Source organism: Chenopodium quinoa, unplaced genomic scaffold (assembly GCF_001683475.1).
Source record: "Chenopodium quinoa cultivar QQ74 unplaced genomic scaffold, ASM168347v1, whole genome shotgun sequence".
Classification (NCBI taxonomy): Eukaryota; Viridiplantae; Streptophyta; class Magnoliopsida; order Caryophyllales; family Amaranthaceae; genus Chenopodium; species Chenopodium quinoa.
This window is the reverse complement of record NW_018743697.1, coordinates 418551-434175: the sequence shown is the minus strand read 5'-3', so window position 1 is coordinate 434175 and position 15625 is coordinate 418551. Positions and strand designations below refer to the sequence as shown.

The 15625-nt window shown below is 33.9% G+C and overlaps 1 protein-coding gene across 1 annotated transcript; it reads left to right on the top strand.

Moving 5' to 3' along the window:
* Positions 1–2103: 2103 nt before the first annotated feature.
* On the top strand, positions 2104–14711 carry LOC110684009 (ADP-ribosylation factor GTPase-activating protein AGD3-like). The gene is made up of 20 exons (XM_021860404.1): positions 2104–2517; positions 2642–2710; positions 3265–3341; positions 4373–4473; positions 4692–4762; positions 6267–6329; positions 6698–6742; positions 7343–7408; positions 7514–7561; positions 7685–7780; positions 7867–7908; positions 8426–8641; positions 8750–8881; positions 8960–9187; positions 9302–9388; positions 9571–9885; positions 10357–10502; positions 10597–10690; positions 11485–11975; positions 14084–14711. The coding sequence occupies exons 1-20, from the start codon at positions 2491–2493 to the stop codon at positions 14196–14198; spliced, it is 2529 nt and encodes an 842-aa protein (XP_021716096.1). The 5' UTR covers positions 2104–2490; the 3' UTR covers positions 14199–14711.
* The last annotated feature ends 914 nt before the right edge of the window (positions 14712–15625 follow it).

Below are 15625 nucleotides of genomic sequence, written 5' to 3'. Positions count from 1 at the left end.
TCCTTCCTTTGAATTAGTATCTGCTGGTCTTTGCTGCCGTTTTTTTTAAGTTTGTTTGCATGTCTCATGCCTAACGAATTTTATACACGGTCCCACCTATTCTACTCATTTTAATAACAAATTATACCATCAAAAATTAAATTAATCACGCCATAATAACTGTTCCCACCATATTAACTCATTTCTTTTCTTGTTTCTAGAGGTTTATAAATACCTAAATTAATAAATAGTCTATTTTTGGATCTTTAACATGGTAAATGCATAAATGTATTGTTGCCTTTGGATTGCAGCATTGTGTCAAATTGAATAGAGTAAAGGCCAATTTGGGGTGGACATTTTCTCCTTTGGCCTTTTTTTTACCTCATATTCTCGAATCCACTTTGACCCGTGAACCTAAATGAATTTATGATGTGAAACTTATGCATGCATTATGTCCTTTTGAAATTTTCTCTTTTGATCGTCCCTATCGTGGAATCCATATTAGGTTTATGTATTTACTTACAAAGATTTATCTGAAACTCCTACATTATTGACCCTTTCAATGTCCTTTTTTCACAATTCAATTGAAACACCCCAAACAAATCACTAATCCCTATGCAACCCAATATGCCAAAATGCATTCACTTATGCAACTAGCAGGCCAATCCATGAGCACATTGAGTATGAGATTCTTAGGCGTGGATTACCTAAAAATAGGCTTTTATACTTCGAAAGACCATTCACAACTACAGAGTAATAATCATTTGGCTAAACTTATGACAGTTAAACAAATTAAGCTTGACACAAATTAAATAGGTTTAACACAAAACAACACATTAATCCATCTTTCTAATTTTGAGCAATTTTCATAAATCTATATTATTAAGATTTGGAAAATTATAATTTACCAACTTTTGTATAGTTAACTAGTTGTGCGGTTGACCGGTTGTGCCATGAGCACATTTTTTGTGAGAAATATTTATGGATTTTGCGCTAGTGATGATTATTTAGTTTGTAATACATTGTTCGATAGACCAATTTTGCTAAATACTTGTAGTAAATTAAATATGGGTTGATGTGTAGATGGTGAGCAAATTCCCATAATTATCACAAAATTAAATAATCAATTTAAATTTGCATAAATCAAGGATTGTAATTTTAATTTGAGTGGATTGATTATGTTACTTCATTTTCCAGTAATACAAGAACCTAGAGGCGTCATTGTGGCGTTCTAGTCGCTACATTTGGGCTACAAATTCTAAAACTTTGGAACTAGAAGACATGGAGTAAGGGTTTGAAGGTGAAATACGTACCATTGAGGTCTGAATTGAAGCAATATTTGAAGAAAAGAACAAAACGATTGTGAGAGAGAGATGATTCAGATGAGATCGCTGTAAAATAAGGAAAGCAAGAATAAGTATAGTGGACACAATGGAGGGTGAGATAAGTGAATTATCATAATTAAATTAAAGATAGTAACATTAGTTGGAGGGGGGAAAAGGAAATCAAAAAGTAGAGTCTAAGAGATGAGTGTTAGGGAGGGACGAGGAAATGGAGGGATGGTTAGTCCCTTCAACCCCACCCCCCCCCCCCTCCCCATGTGATGAGGGTTCGATTCCTCATAGCCCCTCATTCATGTGATAGGGTGGGGGGCCCTCTCTATAGTTTACCGTTAAAATTTAAAAAATAAAAAGAAAGAGAGAGATATGAGAGTTTGGATGAAAAGTGTTAAAAACAATGAAATCTTATGTGTAATTATACTTATTTATATGCATATAAAAAATATGGAGTAGTTAATAAAGTAAATGCATGTCAATTATTATGAAACATATGAACACTTTATTATACAGCTAATTAAACGTGATATACTTGACAACTGTTTGCTACTCTAATGATAAGAAAGTAAACAAATAAATATGTAACACGAATAATTTAGATATCGACTTTCCATGCAAAAGAAAATTGATATTTCAAAAAAGTCGTTCTCATAAAATGATGACAATTGACATAAACACACACAACAATATAAACATTGTGAAAAAAAACAGACATGCCTCCCATGTTTTTTTTGGGCATCACCAAATCTTATTTATCAAATTATAATTTTGTCATCCAAAAAAATAACATGAAAAGCCGTCCTCTTAACGCGCTCTTTTTTTCTCTCTCTAAAACAAAACAATGACAAATGCACAAATCTTCCATTTTATTTTATCTTATCTGTTTTAATTAATTTAAGTACTTTCCTTTTCAACTGAAATACAACTAAATGTTTATAATTAGAAAATATTTCCAGATATCTACTTTTTCTCTCTCTTTTATTTTTGTTTTTTCTATGGAATTTGGAATTCCCTGCTTTACGTGATCATTTTTTTTAATATAGTATTAAAAATTTGCTCTTGAATTAAGGCCCTTTCTGGGTTTGATTTTTTCAAACTTTATTCATATATTCATCAAAAATTTGGTATCAAAAAATTACAAAAGAAAGAGAATTGCTTGTTTGAAGGAAATTGCATGTTCTGTTACGGTCTATCTCCTCGGGTATGTAATTTTATCCATAATTTTGTCAGAACAATATAAATTTAGGTGGGTTTTTATTTTTATTTTTTTTTCATTTCTTTTGTAAATTATTTTAATATGAAATTATTGAAATATTGTTTTGCAGAAAAGAATGGGCGAAGGCTCAAAATTGGACTTTTTAAAGCTGGATGATTCTCCCATGTTTAGAACCCAGGTTATTATTTCTTAATTAATCTCCATTTTATTTGATTTCTTCCAATATTTATTATTAAGTTTTTTGGTTTTGATCATTGTATATGAGGTATAACAAATTATAAGGGATTTTGTTGATACAATGCAGAACAGTGAAAGCTGTTGTTATAATTTGTTCTAGTCTATGTATTATCCAATTTTGATTACTTAGTCTTTACAATGCCGACGAACTTAGTTTGTTTGTTAAAAGTTGAAGCCCGGGGTGATACTCGAGACCTGAGATTAAATCCCGTTTCAATGTTGCTCGTGTACAATGCGGAAAATAAAAATTAATAATTAGTAGTTTCTTATATTAGCTTTCAAAAATGATCCAAATGTTGCCATTAACTAATAAGAGTTGGTGGTCCAAGCATTATAACCAGATATAAATCAGCTTTGTCTTTGATAGGACATGCATGATTGAAACTGTAAAATTACTTGAAAATATTTTTATTTGTTATTTTGTAATGGGGAATTTCGCCTCGAGTATCCCAGCTGAACAAAGTACTTAGCTATATTATTTGGTTGGTGAAACAGCTTCAATGCTTGGAAGAAAACTCTGAATTGCTGAAGGATCGAAGTTTAAAGTTTTACAAAGGATGTCATAAGTACACGTAAGGCAGCAACTTTTGTTTATCTTTCTGCTGTTTTTGCTTGATTCTTATTATGTACTATACCATCATCAATGCAATACATGAGGCTCTCAAGTGTCCTTTATAACGGGGTCTAGGAGTTCGTTGTATTTTAGTAGCTTATATAATTCAATATTTATTTTCTTGTTTCCTTCATTAGTTTGGCAATTATTTATGTTACTATTTTAATTGGTTTTAAGCTCGGTATTAAGTTTATGTACCAGCGACGTTATCATCCATGGCCTAGAGACTTCTTTTTGATCGAGTATCTATTCATGACTTGATGAATGCCCCTTTTTCCTTCCTTACGGATTGGTTTATTGTAAAGACCAATGAAGGGTTTGGGACCCAGGCCAGTGTAACTGATATTGCTACTCAATCCCTTTGCAGTTTAGTGATTGCAGTCTTAGATCAGGTATACTTACAATAACTTATTGTGGGACCATGAAAGTCACCTCTTTAAATGATAAATTACGCTGTGTAAGTTTGCCTCATGCAAGATTTGCCAAGTGATTGTTGGTGGTAAATTAGCAATATGGCTACTGTTGCTTTATGTATGGAGGGTATTTAGCTTTTTATATAGAACAGATAACTATTAGAAGTGAGGATTAGCGCTAGGAAGTTAATTAAACATTTGTCAGAAGGCCTGTTGTTTTATTGGATGAAGTGCTACTCGTATTTATCTACTTGCAACATGTTTTTGGACTCCTGCTGATTATAATAATGAGAATTAACTATTTCTCAATGTTTGGTTTCTTCTTTATTTTCAAGGAGTAGAGATGTAAGGATTAAGGAGTGTTTTTAAGGAGCTTGGTGCTTTCTATTGAATAAGCTAGTGTGCTGATGTAAAAGCAGTAAATGAAATATAGGATGACTTGAAGAAGTGCTATATCTTGTGTTTTTTAGGAATTTGTGTCAGTAAGCTCATATACATCAATGAAGGTTGTGCATGCTGCGTCCTAAGCTCCTTTTCTTTCTAATTTTCTGAACTTGTGCTATCAACTTGATTCCAGGGAAGGGCTTGGAGAGGGTTATGATGCAGATGTAGCTTTTGCAAGCGCACTTGAAACATTCGCAGGAGGGAATAATGATCCTATAGGTGTTTCTTTTGGAGGTATTTCATCTCTGATTTTCTCCTCTTCGATTTTCTCCTCTTCTATATGAAATTATAATGCTTCTCTTTAGATAACTATTTTTTAAAATTATTTTGTTTAGGAGTTTCTAATCCATATTTTCGGTTCATCATATTTTTCTTAAAAACGAAATAGATGAGTGAAATTCTAATTTTTTTATATACATATATATGTTTTCATGTGTAATCATCTAATACAGGCCCAATCATGGCAAAATTTACTATCGCCTTGAGAGAGATCGGTACGTACAAGGAAGTTCTTAGATCACAGGTACTTCCTTTGTAATTTGGAAAGAATTATTTATTTTGTAGGATGGCAAGACTTGGTTATATAAAAATGAAGTGCAGAGGGCTTGCACAATTCTCATCTATATCATAATTCTACCTCTATTCTTTTTAGTTTACCCCAATTCACTTATTGCACAATTTCAATGCACACATTTGTGCAGCATTATTATTTCAACTACTTACTATAACAAATGATAAAATGTTATTATTTTGAAACTACTTTGAGATGAATAACAACATCCCACATGAATATGTTATTTCTTATCCATCATTGTCAAAGTTTCTCTCTCTTCGAATGGAATATTCTAAATGGGACACAAAAAAGAACATAGGTAGTATCAATAGTGGTGCATGTATTTTTTTTTATCTTTAAATTAAATAAATTTGGTGCATAGATTTCAGTGTAGAAATATACTACTAAACATAATCATTATATCTATCACAAATTGTTTGAAAGAGAAGTTTACTAGTTTAGTTTAACTGTGAGTGGATGGATGTATTGTTGATAGACTTGGTAGTTGGTACTACCACATTCATCTGAGATTGGTTACTTAACTTCTGAGTTTGGTCAATGTGTTATAACTCCACACATTGCTGGTGGCTCTGATTTGCACTGTTTTAGAATGTTACGACTTGCGGGAAAAATAAAACCGCCTCAATTGAAAAATGTTACGACTTGCAGGGAAAGAAAATTGCCCCATTGAAAATTCGCGTTCCTTAAGTCTCACATTGTTAATCTCATTTGAAACTAGTGATACTAACAGCTATCGGAAGTGTGGGGCGTAAAATATGTGGAAGCACAAAGGTACTCATCAAGCCGGTCTTATGAAGCATGCAAGGGAGTTTGGATCTTACAAGATTGTTATGGAATCTACAACTCTATCAAACTGTCAGTAAAGATGTGTGGGAACGAACAGGGTTGAGCTCATTCCAATTGTTTGTTGGCAATATCTTAGCGTTTGCTAGTGATAGACTATTGCTCAGTCTTTTGTGGGAGAGAAAGCATATTAAGTGGTTCATGTCCAGTGTCAAACTGTGGGATGTTGCCATGTTGGTAAAAGTTTCTGGATGTCTGTTTTTCTTCTCTTATTGTATCTTTTGAACTTTGATGACTTGAGTTTGATTAATGAGTAGTTTTTTTCCCACTGGGACTTTGCTATCAAATTCTGAAAAAAAAAAAAAAAAACACTTGAAGCGTGAGTAAATAACAAAACTCGAGTTTATAAATACAATTCTATAAAAAAAATAAAATTTGAAATAACCTAGATAAATTGTTAGCTGAACATATTTGTTGAAGACTGTAAAGTTGGGTTTAGTGTTTAATTTATTTCGGAGTGAGTAAAATGTTAACCGTTATTGACTACACTTGGTATTTCCCTGTGAATTAAGGGATTTCATTCCCATGTCTGTATAGAAAACTTATATGGTGTATTGTTTATTGTACTATTGTCCTTTTGAGTGCTGATTTTATCTTTTGGCTACACTAGGTGGAGAACTTACTAAACGTTAAGCTGCTACAATTTGTCAATGTCGACCTATATGATGTCAAGGTACTTGATGGTATCAACCATATCTGTTTTTTATTTCTGTCCCTTTTTTCTTCCAAAATAACAAAAATAAAGCTTAGAACAAATTCACTATCAACTTCTAAATTCTAGTTCATTTTATTTCATTCTGCTTTAAAAAATTTCCTCCACATTTGATATACTTACTGTTCGTGAAGAATCCATCATGAACTTGAGGTGGTTCTTGTGAATCATATGATTCCTGGACAGAATCTACTATGTTTGTGATGAAGCTCATCGTGTGAGAACAAGACACACCTAGAATTATTAGTGCATGTGATATGATCAAGCTTAACATGCTTATATGAGGATCTTTACATACTTATATAAAGATCTATTGTGTTTTTAAACAGGAAGCACGAAAACGGTTTGACAAGGCTGCTGCTTCATATGATCAGGTGAACAATCTGTTTTCTCTAAGTTATTATGTAAAATCTGGATTACTATTAGACATTTAGATTGCCATTCGATTTAGCTAAGGTGAATTTTAAGTTATTCATGTTTATGTTTTTTGTAACCCTTATTCCTCTATGGCATATGGGGTAAGCAGCAGTTAAAACTGTGATGTATTAAAAAAAAATTAGGATATTCTTATTGGAAGAGAATACATTTAGAATTATTTACTGAAATGTGTCCTAAACCTATTTAGAATATTAAATATAACCAAGCAAGCTTGGAGGAATTGGTGGAGAACTCACCTTGAGGTCACAAGTTTGAGCCCCACCAACTGCATTTGCTAGGGAGTTGGGGGATTCCCTTACCCCCCCCCCCCTCTTGTGAAATAATGCTATTCAAGAGAGTTAAATATTGGAAACCACCCTCCTCTTGTGACATTCAAACTAAATTGCCATAATATACCATTGTTGTAGGTTCATGAGAAGTTTTTGTACCTCCCCCCTCTTGTGAAATAATGCTATTCTAGAGAGTTAAATATTGGAAACCACCCTCCCCCTCTTGTGACACTCAAACTTAATTGCCATAATATACCATTTTTGTAGGCTCGTGAGAAGTTTTTGTCGCTGAAGAAAAGTGCCAGGAAGGATACAGTTGCCAGCACAGAGGAGGTATGTAGTCCTTTGCCAAAATTGTTCTGATGGATACATGATAATTTGATTTTTTGTCAATGATCACTATTTCTCATAATCTAATTTGGTAGAGAGACCTTCCAGGAACTTCACACTTCAAGAGCTCAATATGATCAAGCGCGTTTCAATTTGGTATGAATTTGTTTTGTCCTCTTGATCTTTCACAGGATGAAGTTCCCCTGAAACTATATTCGTTATAATTGATTGTCTGTATCTAAATTAATGAGGTCGAATTCTCTAAAACTCAAACTGCAGGTTACTTCTCTTTCAAATGTGGAAGCAAAAAAACATTATGAGTTTCTGGAATCTGTTAGCCGATCAATGGATGCACATCTCCATTACTTTAAACAGGTACATAGTATGTTGGCATTTTGCCCATCAGTATAATCTGCTATCTGTGATGTGTGCGGTACATATTTTAATGGTTTGCTTTCCAGGGTTATGAATTGCTGCATCAGATGGAACCATTTATGAAGCAGGTTTGTCTTATTGTATATTGTGATTTTGTGTTTCTAGTTTGTTTGGTCAGTGTATTTTATTGATGTTTTCTTTTGCATTGACTGGTCTCAAATAATGCAATATTGCAATAATTTAAGTGACATTCATTTCAGCTTTGTACTTTTTTTTTTTAAAATATATATATATATATATATATATATATATATATATATATATATATATATATATATATATATATATATATATATATATATATATATATATATATATATAAGCTCAAGTAGTGGAATAATGTTACTTGGACATTTTATTTCACTTCAAGTACCCATGTTGGATTCAACCTCCTGCATCGGGATGGAGCAGAAATCGATAGAGCGAATTTTAAAATAAAAAAAAAAAAACAGATGTTCTCCAAGTCCACTATATTCCAGTTGGTTTTGTTTCTAATCTGCTTAGTACCAAATGATAAAAGTCATTTTTGTTTTTTAGTCTCTCCATGAGAAAGTATTAGTTATAACTACCAATTGTCTGCTGCAGATTCTTGACTACGCTGAGCAGTCAAAACAAAACTCCAGCAACGAGCTCACATCCCTCAATGAAAAGATGAAAGAGTACAAAAAGCAGATAGATGAGCAAAGTAGACAATCTGTAAATGGGTCTAATGATCTTTCTGGAGTGGATTGTCCACAACCTTTTACCAAAAGCACCAATAAATCAGTAGAAGAAGTTATGCAGTCTTCTGCAAATGGAAAGGTGTTTCACAATTTGCTGTCAAAATCAGAGCCTATGTCAAATGCCTACTAATTTCAGTGCTTCGTAGCTCCTTATTTTCATATAATTACTTTTAGTTTCTGTTTACAGGTCCAAATCATTCGACAAGGTTACCTATTTAAGCGTTCTTCTAGTTTGAGGGCTGACTGGAAACGAAGGTATTTTGTTCTCGACAGTCGAGGGATGTTATATTATTATCGAAAGCCCCGGAGCAAGGCATCTGTAAGTTCAACAAAATAAAAGCTCGCATATCAGGTTGATATATTCCACCTCCACTTACTTGTTTTTCACTGTATTCAGATGGCAACAAGTAGGCTTTCTAGTCCACTTCATAGCTCTGTTGACCCTGGCTCGGTACTTGGTCGATGGATCTCCTCTTCTCACAATAATGTTGTCAGTAGTGAAGAAAAGTCTGTGGCTCGTCACACTGTCAACCTGCTAACATCAACAATAAAGCTTGATGCTGAGCAGTCAGATATGAGATTTTGCTTCAGGATCATCTCTCCTGTGAAGACTTACACCTTGCAGGTACTTTCCACTTTCATTTGTAATAAAAGGCCCATAGAATTTCTAAGTTGATTAGCTGAGCATAATGTTTTAAAATTAAATCCCAATTTAAATACTTCTTCTTGGGATATGTAGGCTGAGAATGCAGCAGATCAAATGGAGTGGATTGAGAAGATAAGAGGAGTAATTGCTTCATTGTTATCCTCACAAGCCATTGAAGGGGTATATTTGTAATGTATTTTGTTTCTTTTTTCCCAGCTGTTTCATAATGAAAAACATTAAAAAATAAAATAAATAAAAATAAATAAATAAAAAGAAAGAAAAAAGACATGTTTAGTTTAGGGTTTTTTTTTTTTTTTTAAATCCAAACCATTGTGCTAAAGCATACTTTATTGCAATGCCAGCGACTTTCATCGAGGGATAATCAAAGGGATCCAGTCAGTATGTCAGATAGTGGTTCCTCTGAAGGTTCCTCTATTACTGATTCATCAGCCACTGAGGAAGGTTCTTCAAATTCATTTGGACCTCGTAGTTTCCAGCAGCAACGACATAGTGTGAGAATTGAAAAACCTATTGATGTCTTAAGAAAGGTGACTGGTAATGAAAAATGTGCTGATTGTGGTGCTACTGGACCTGACTGGGCTTCCTTAAACCTAGGCATTCTCATTTGCATTGAATGTTCTGGTGTCCATCGCAATCTTGGAGTTCATATATCAAAGGTTTGTGACACAAATTATGTTAAATGCTTCTTTCAGTGAAGCTTGGCACTGGAATTTATTTATTTAAGTTCCAAAGTTTCATGGTGAAAACTAATTGGTAATTATAGCATCAGTTGACATGATGTATGAGCCAATGGTTGACTGAAGATTTATCTTCCTCTCCATTTACTTAATCATGAGCAAGTAGAACACTATTTAACTACTTTAGATTTCTAAATGAGATACATTTCTGTAAAATTCTGTGCATCACTACGAGGCTATGACTACTTGGTTGATAGTCTTTTGAATTAGCGCTTCAAAATATGTGTTTTACTGTTTCTACACATTGCTGCTTGAGCTGGTTTACTCAGATCGCTGCTTTTTTTATTTACTTATTCCTCAGTTAAATGCATCTGCTGCTCTCAGATCCTTGATTAAATTTTATCGTGCTTTTGTTTTGTGCTGATTGGTGATGCCTTTTACTGATTACAGGTAAGGTCATTAACACTGGATGTAAGAGTGTGGGAGCCTTCTGTTATATCTTTGTTTCAATCCTTAGGTAATGTCTATGCAAATTCAGTCTGGGAAGAATTTTTGCATGCCCGAAACTATTCTCAAATAGATGAACGACCGGTGATGTAAGTGATGTATGCTTTCACAACATATATAAGATATGTCATGTAATTTTTCAAAGCTTTGCTGCTGTGCTAATATCTTTGCTCACTTTTGCAGTTTCCCAAAGTCGGAGCAACATAAACCGGCGTTCATGAAAAAGCCTACACCCAGTGATCCCGTTGCAGTGAAAGAGTTGTTCATTCATGCAAAGGTATCGGGTTTATGTTTCATTAAATTTCATTTATATGATCCATTGTATTGACTTTTTATTAGGTGTTTGTTACTTTGACAACCGAATTTTACTGACGTAGACTTGTGATATGAGATCATCACTTCTTTGACTGTTGTCTTCAATTGATTCTAAGATAAAAACAAAATAACATATAGTATTTGTATTCATGTTCTCATGGCTAGAAATTGTATGTTTGAAATTTAAATGAATCTAATTTCTACCCACCCATACTAAAATATGTAATATCTCATTGTCTCTCATAACACATAGCTTAGTTATATCAGAGGCAACATCTTTTATGGACACAGTAACACAGATATAAATTTTGGCAAAATAAATTTAATTTACATTGTCTTTGCAATTGTGTATCAAATTATTCTTCCTGAATGCTCTTTGATCTGCAACTTTTTTTTATTTTCTGAACTGATTAAATTTTTAAAAAAAACTTCCAGCCTGATATTTTGTCCCTTCAGGACCATGTACAGTTAAATCTTACTATGTGCTGAATGATTTAATGCCTAACTAGCTAGACCGCATCTGATATTTTTTAATTTTTTGGAAAAATATCTCATGTTCCTTTTTCTTTCCCATGTACTTTTCTTGTGTGAGAACTGAAAGGTTTCTTTCTACATTTCTAAATCTGTAGGACTAAACCTTTCTATCTTTCTTTTGCTTAGCAGCATAATTATATACTGAATTGATATGATAACTCTTGTAAATAATTAGATCTTCTATTTAACTTAAAAGTTGATGATGACTTCCCTTTGCTGCAGTATGAAGAAAAAGTCTTTGTTCGCAAGGCCAAAGGAAATCAAAATGCATTCTCTGTGCCGCAACAGATGTGGGAGAGTGTCCGTGCCAATAACAAGCAAGCAGTTTATCACCTTATTGTATGCTCTGAAGCAGATGTTAATGCCATGCACCGTCAACCATCATCTGCCAAATCATTTATTATGCCTAGAGCGAGAAATTCGGATGAGACTCCCCTTGTTCGCGATGCTGATAGAGGTAGAGCAAAATCTGTTGACAGGACTGCCTCAAGATCGCTGAGCTCACTAATTAAGGGAAAAGATGCCTCTAGAGACAATTCTCTTGATGGTTGCTCTCTACTTCACCTTGCCTGTCAATTTACTGATGTAGGCATGGTCGAACTGCTCCTACAGTATGGTGCAAATATAAATGCTGTAGATTCAAGAGGTCGAACACCACTTCATCATTGCATCTCAGAACGGAAAACTGATATAGCAAAAGTACTTCTCATGAGGTATTCTTTGTCTTGAGCATCCCCGTCTCTTTTGTTTTTCTCTATGGATTTTTATATTTCTTTCATCATTTCTTTCAAAGACATCCCACTCTTTCACTCTTTCAGAACAATCTTTTCCTTAGGAAGCCATTGAGCTGTGATCGATTGAAAAGACATGACTTAATATTTAACGTAAACTGCCTATCTGTATTATAAATTTAGTGCACCTGACTAAACTCTGGGTACAGAGTATGTGATCGTGACAATGAAAAAATAAACTCTATGGGCCTTGGTATTTTAAAGGTGTTTAAGTTCTGTACTCATACTTTAAGAAGTATCTAGCTTGAGCTGCAGCATTAACTACCTAATATTAATATTATTTTAAACTCAGACATGGGAGAATTGCTTCCTTAGAAGGGGCCAGTGGTTTTCATCCCCTTCATCATAGAAAATCAATTGCCAATTCCAATTGTTTATAAATAGAGCACGTTAAAGAGAGAAATTATGATCAATAAAATTGAGAGCTTCCTTTTGTTTAAATTTGTTTTATGTGAGAGAATTAAGCCTCTTATATGCTTCTGTTTATCTTTAATTGTTGCTGAACTTCTAGAAATCTGTCACAAGAATTTTCTTCCCTTAATCTTCATCATCTTCTATTTACTTCTGCCCAGCTAGTCCAGTTCAAGCAAAGGTGTAGGTTACTAAGTTTCCTTTTATTATTGGACAATGTCAGACTGGCTACTAATTGCCCACATTAGAACTTTTTATTTTACAGTCAAGCATTGAGACTTGTGGAAAGTCTGTAATCACATTTAACAGGGTTATCAGAAATGATATACATTTGCTTGTGCTTAAGACACTGTAAACCTTATTTGTTGAAACTAGCAAGATAGGCTGACAGAAGCCATAAAGCATAAATTTGGGATAATATATCGTAGACAGTGAACTGAAAGAGAACAGCTGGAAGAACCTCCTACCAAGTCTTGACAAGAAAAGCAAAAAAAAGGACTGATACAAAGTATATTTGGAGGGTATGAAGTCATTCACAGTGGGAGCACGGTATGGCCAAAAGAATAAGAAGGGAAGACTACTATGGCCTTTGTGGTGTCAATATGTCATATGAATTGATGGTATTTAACAGGTTTTTAGAAAACGGAACATTTTATCACAAAGAGTAGTGAATTGCAAATCACATGAGCTATATGATGTTTGTAGATTTGTAAAATTCTTTCAGGTTAGCTTCTATGTTCAAGGGGAAATATAGTTTAAGAAGATTCTTGAGTCTGCAAAGAGCGAGTGAGAGTGTGAGACTATGCAAAACAGGCAAACTTTCTTAGAGAATCTATAAATGGTTTCCTGGAGAGAATGATGGTTATGGTTGAGCAATCTCAAGAAAAATATAAGGTGTATACAGAGTCTTATGGAGATTGTGTGTCAAGGTGAGAACAATAAAGAGCACAAGTCAATTAGATAAAGGCGACTGCTGTTGTGAAAAATTCTTACAAAGATCAAGGGTTGTATAGGCAATTTGATGCAATAGAAAGCCAAGAAAGGTGATGAGGCTATTTTAGAACGGCAAAGAGTGAAATATGTATATTGATGACTGTTACTTAAACTCTTCAGATATGAAAGACTTGCTAATTTTATCCAACATAGATTTGTCAAGATTTTTAAACATGTTTTTCTATCATTTCTTGAGGATTGCAATTAAAGGTCCGGCCACTTAAGAATTAAATACATGTCTGATGGGTATGGAAAGATATTGGTGTTTTTGAACTGATGGATATGGGAGTGCGGGAGGTAGATTACTTGATGCAGAATATGTATACATGAAAGTTGTTGGGTTTGAGTTTTGGTGTTGAAGGTGAAAAGAAAAATTAGAAAACTCAGGGTTTGAGGAGGTTGAATAAGCAAGTTTGCATATTAGGCTGACCGTGACAGTAGAATAAGTAGGTGGAGCTATGAGTTTAAATGAGCTGTTTGAAATCAAAACGTGAGACTCACAGTTAGTAGTTTACTATCCCATTCTGTAGCAGGGGGGTTAATAACGATTTTAGTTTATTTTGGTTCTCCTTTCTTAATTGCCTTGAATTGTGCTTACAAGTTGCAGTAAATTATTGTTTTTGTAGGGGAGCTAGCGGAAGAACTGTTGACAACATAGGCAAATCTGCAATGCAGCTGGCTTTGGATTTAAAAATAAACGATGCTGATCTTATGGCACTCTTAACAGATAATAACAGATAGTGACAAGAAGGAATCACAAGCATAAACTCACAGAGGTATACCGCCGTGGATTACACAGCTTTCTCTTGAGGGGTTAAGAGATGCAGCATTTTGTATCCTTCCCTGAAGCTCATACAGAATTATCAGGTCATACATATATGCTTCACCATTTTTCTTGACAGTCTTACACAAGGTTCATATGGTTTACCACAGTATAGCTCCCATCATGTATCATAGTGTCTCCGATCATTGTTCTTCATTTTTGCTTGTATATTTTCTGATAGCCCGGTGATAATGGTGTTTTTTACTAATACTGCTATGTGAGTGGGCTTTTGGAGACTGTCAATCCTTGCTCCTACGTTATGCAGTAAGCTTCAGGATGGAGGATTAGTTGTGTCTAAGAAACTTATGATACTAGACAATAGCTTGTACAATTTTGTAATTAAATTCATTTGTTACTAGAATTTGAGTGTGGTACATTATCCATTGAAATTATTCTAGTTAAGGAGGAAAAGAGATCGAATTTATATGTGATCTATGTTTGCTACGAATTTTTTATTTATTTATTTTGTTCCTGATGACGCCCCATACAAATTCTGACTGTATAAATTATACAACTTGCTACCACAGAGACTCAGGCCATGTATTGGGAGCGATGCTAGAAAATGAAGAGTTCTGTGGCTGATGTAGTAGCTTAAATTTAGCACATTCTCCATTCACCTATACATCAAAATGTCAAGCAACTGTAGTTTATATTTTAACTTTCCTAAGATTTCCTCTCCTGTATGACCAGCTACCCGAACTTTCTTTCATCTATCAGTTTCAACAAGCACCGAAAACCCATTTTGATAAGCTATTAGTGCTTCCTAATTAGTCGAGCACATCTGAATTATAGGTTAAAAGATCATGTAACCTCAGGGTTACATCAGCAAGCTATTCATAATTCTGGAATCAATTCCGTGTTATAGAGCATAAATTCCTAGCTCGAAAGAGTCGGTGAAGTTTATTGGTTCAACCAAGATTTAGATTTCACCTTCAACATCATTCATCAATATAGAACAAAGCTACTTAATCGCCATAACCTTTTGTATTCCACGTAAGATTTATGTTGCATTACGAAAGAGTTTACTATGGCTACATTACTGTACTAAATGCAATCAAATAGGAAGTATTATTCAAAATTCAATTGTTCCTTCGTATATGTTAGTATTTACTAACTTTGAGAATGGGGCTTGCCATCCATTTTCAAGTTCATTTTCATCACTTTGTGTATTTCCTTGCCTCTTGCATCAACTTAGCCAGTATCTAGGATTAATTCTTGTTGTATCGAAAAATTTGTCCAAAATTCTAATGCATATGCGACTTTTATATACATTATGGAAAATAATTCCATGTGAGCAATGAACTCCAAAAAATGAACTATATGAACCAAGCTTTAAAATGCAGAT

Excerpts from the sequence above, each read along its gene's own strand:
- LOC110684009 (XM_021860404.1), top strand. The coding sequence starts at position 2,491 with ATGTTCTGTTACGGTCTATCTCCTCGG. Across the intron at positions 4,763-6,266 it reads AGGAAGTTCTTAGATCACAG|GTGGAGAACTTACTAAACGT; the intron begins GTACTTCCTTTG and ends TGGCTACACTAG. Across the intron at positions 8,642-8,749 it reads AGTCTTCTGCAAATGGAAAG|GTCCAAATCATTCGACAAGG; the intron begins GTGTTTCACAAT and ends TTCTGTTTACAG.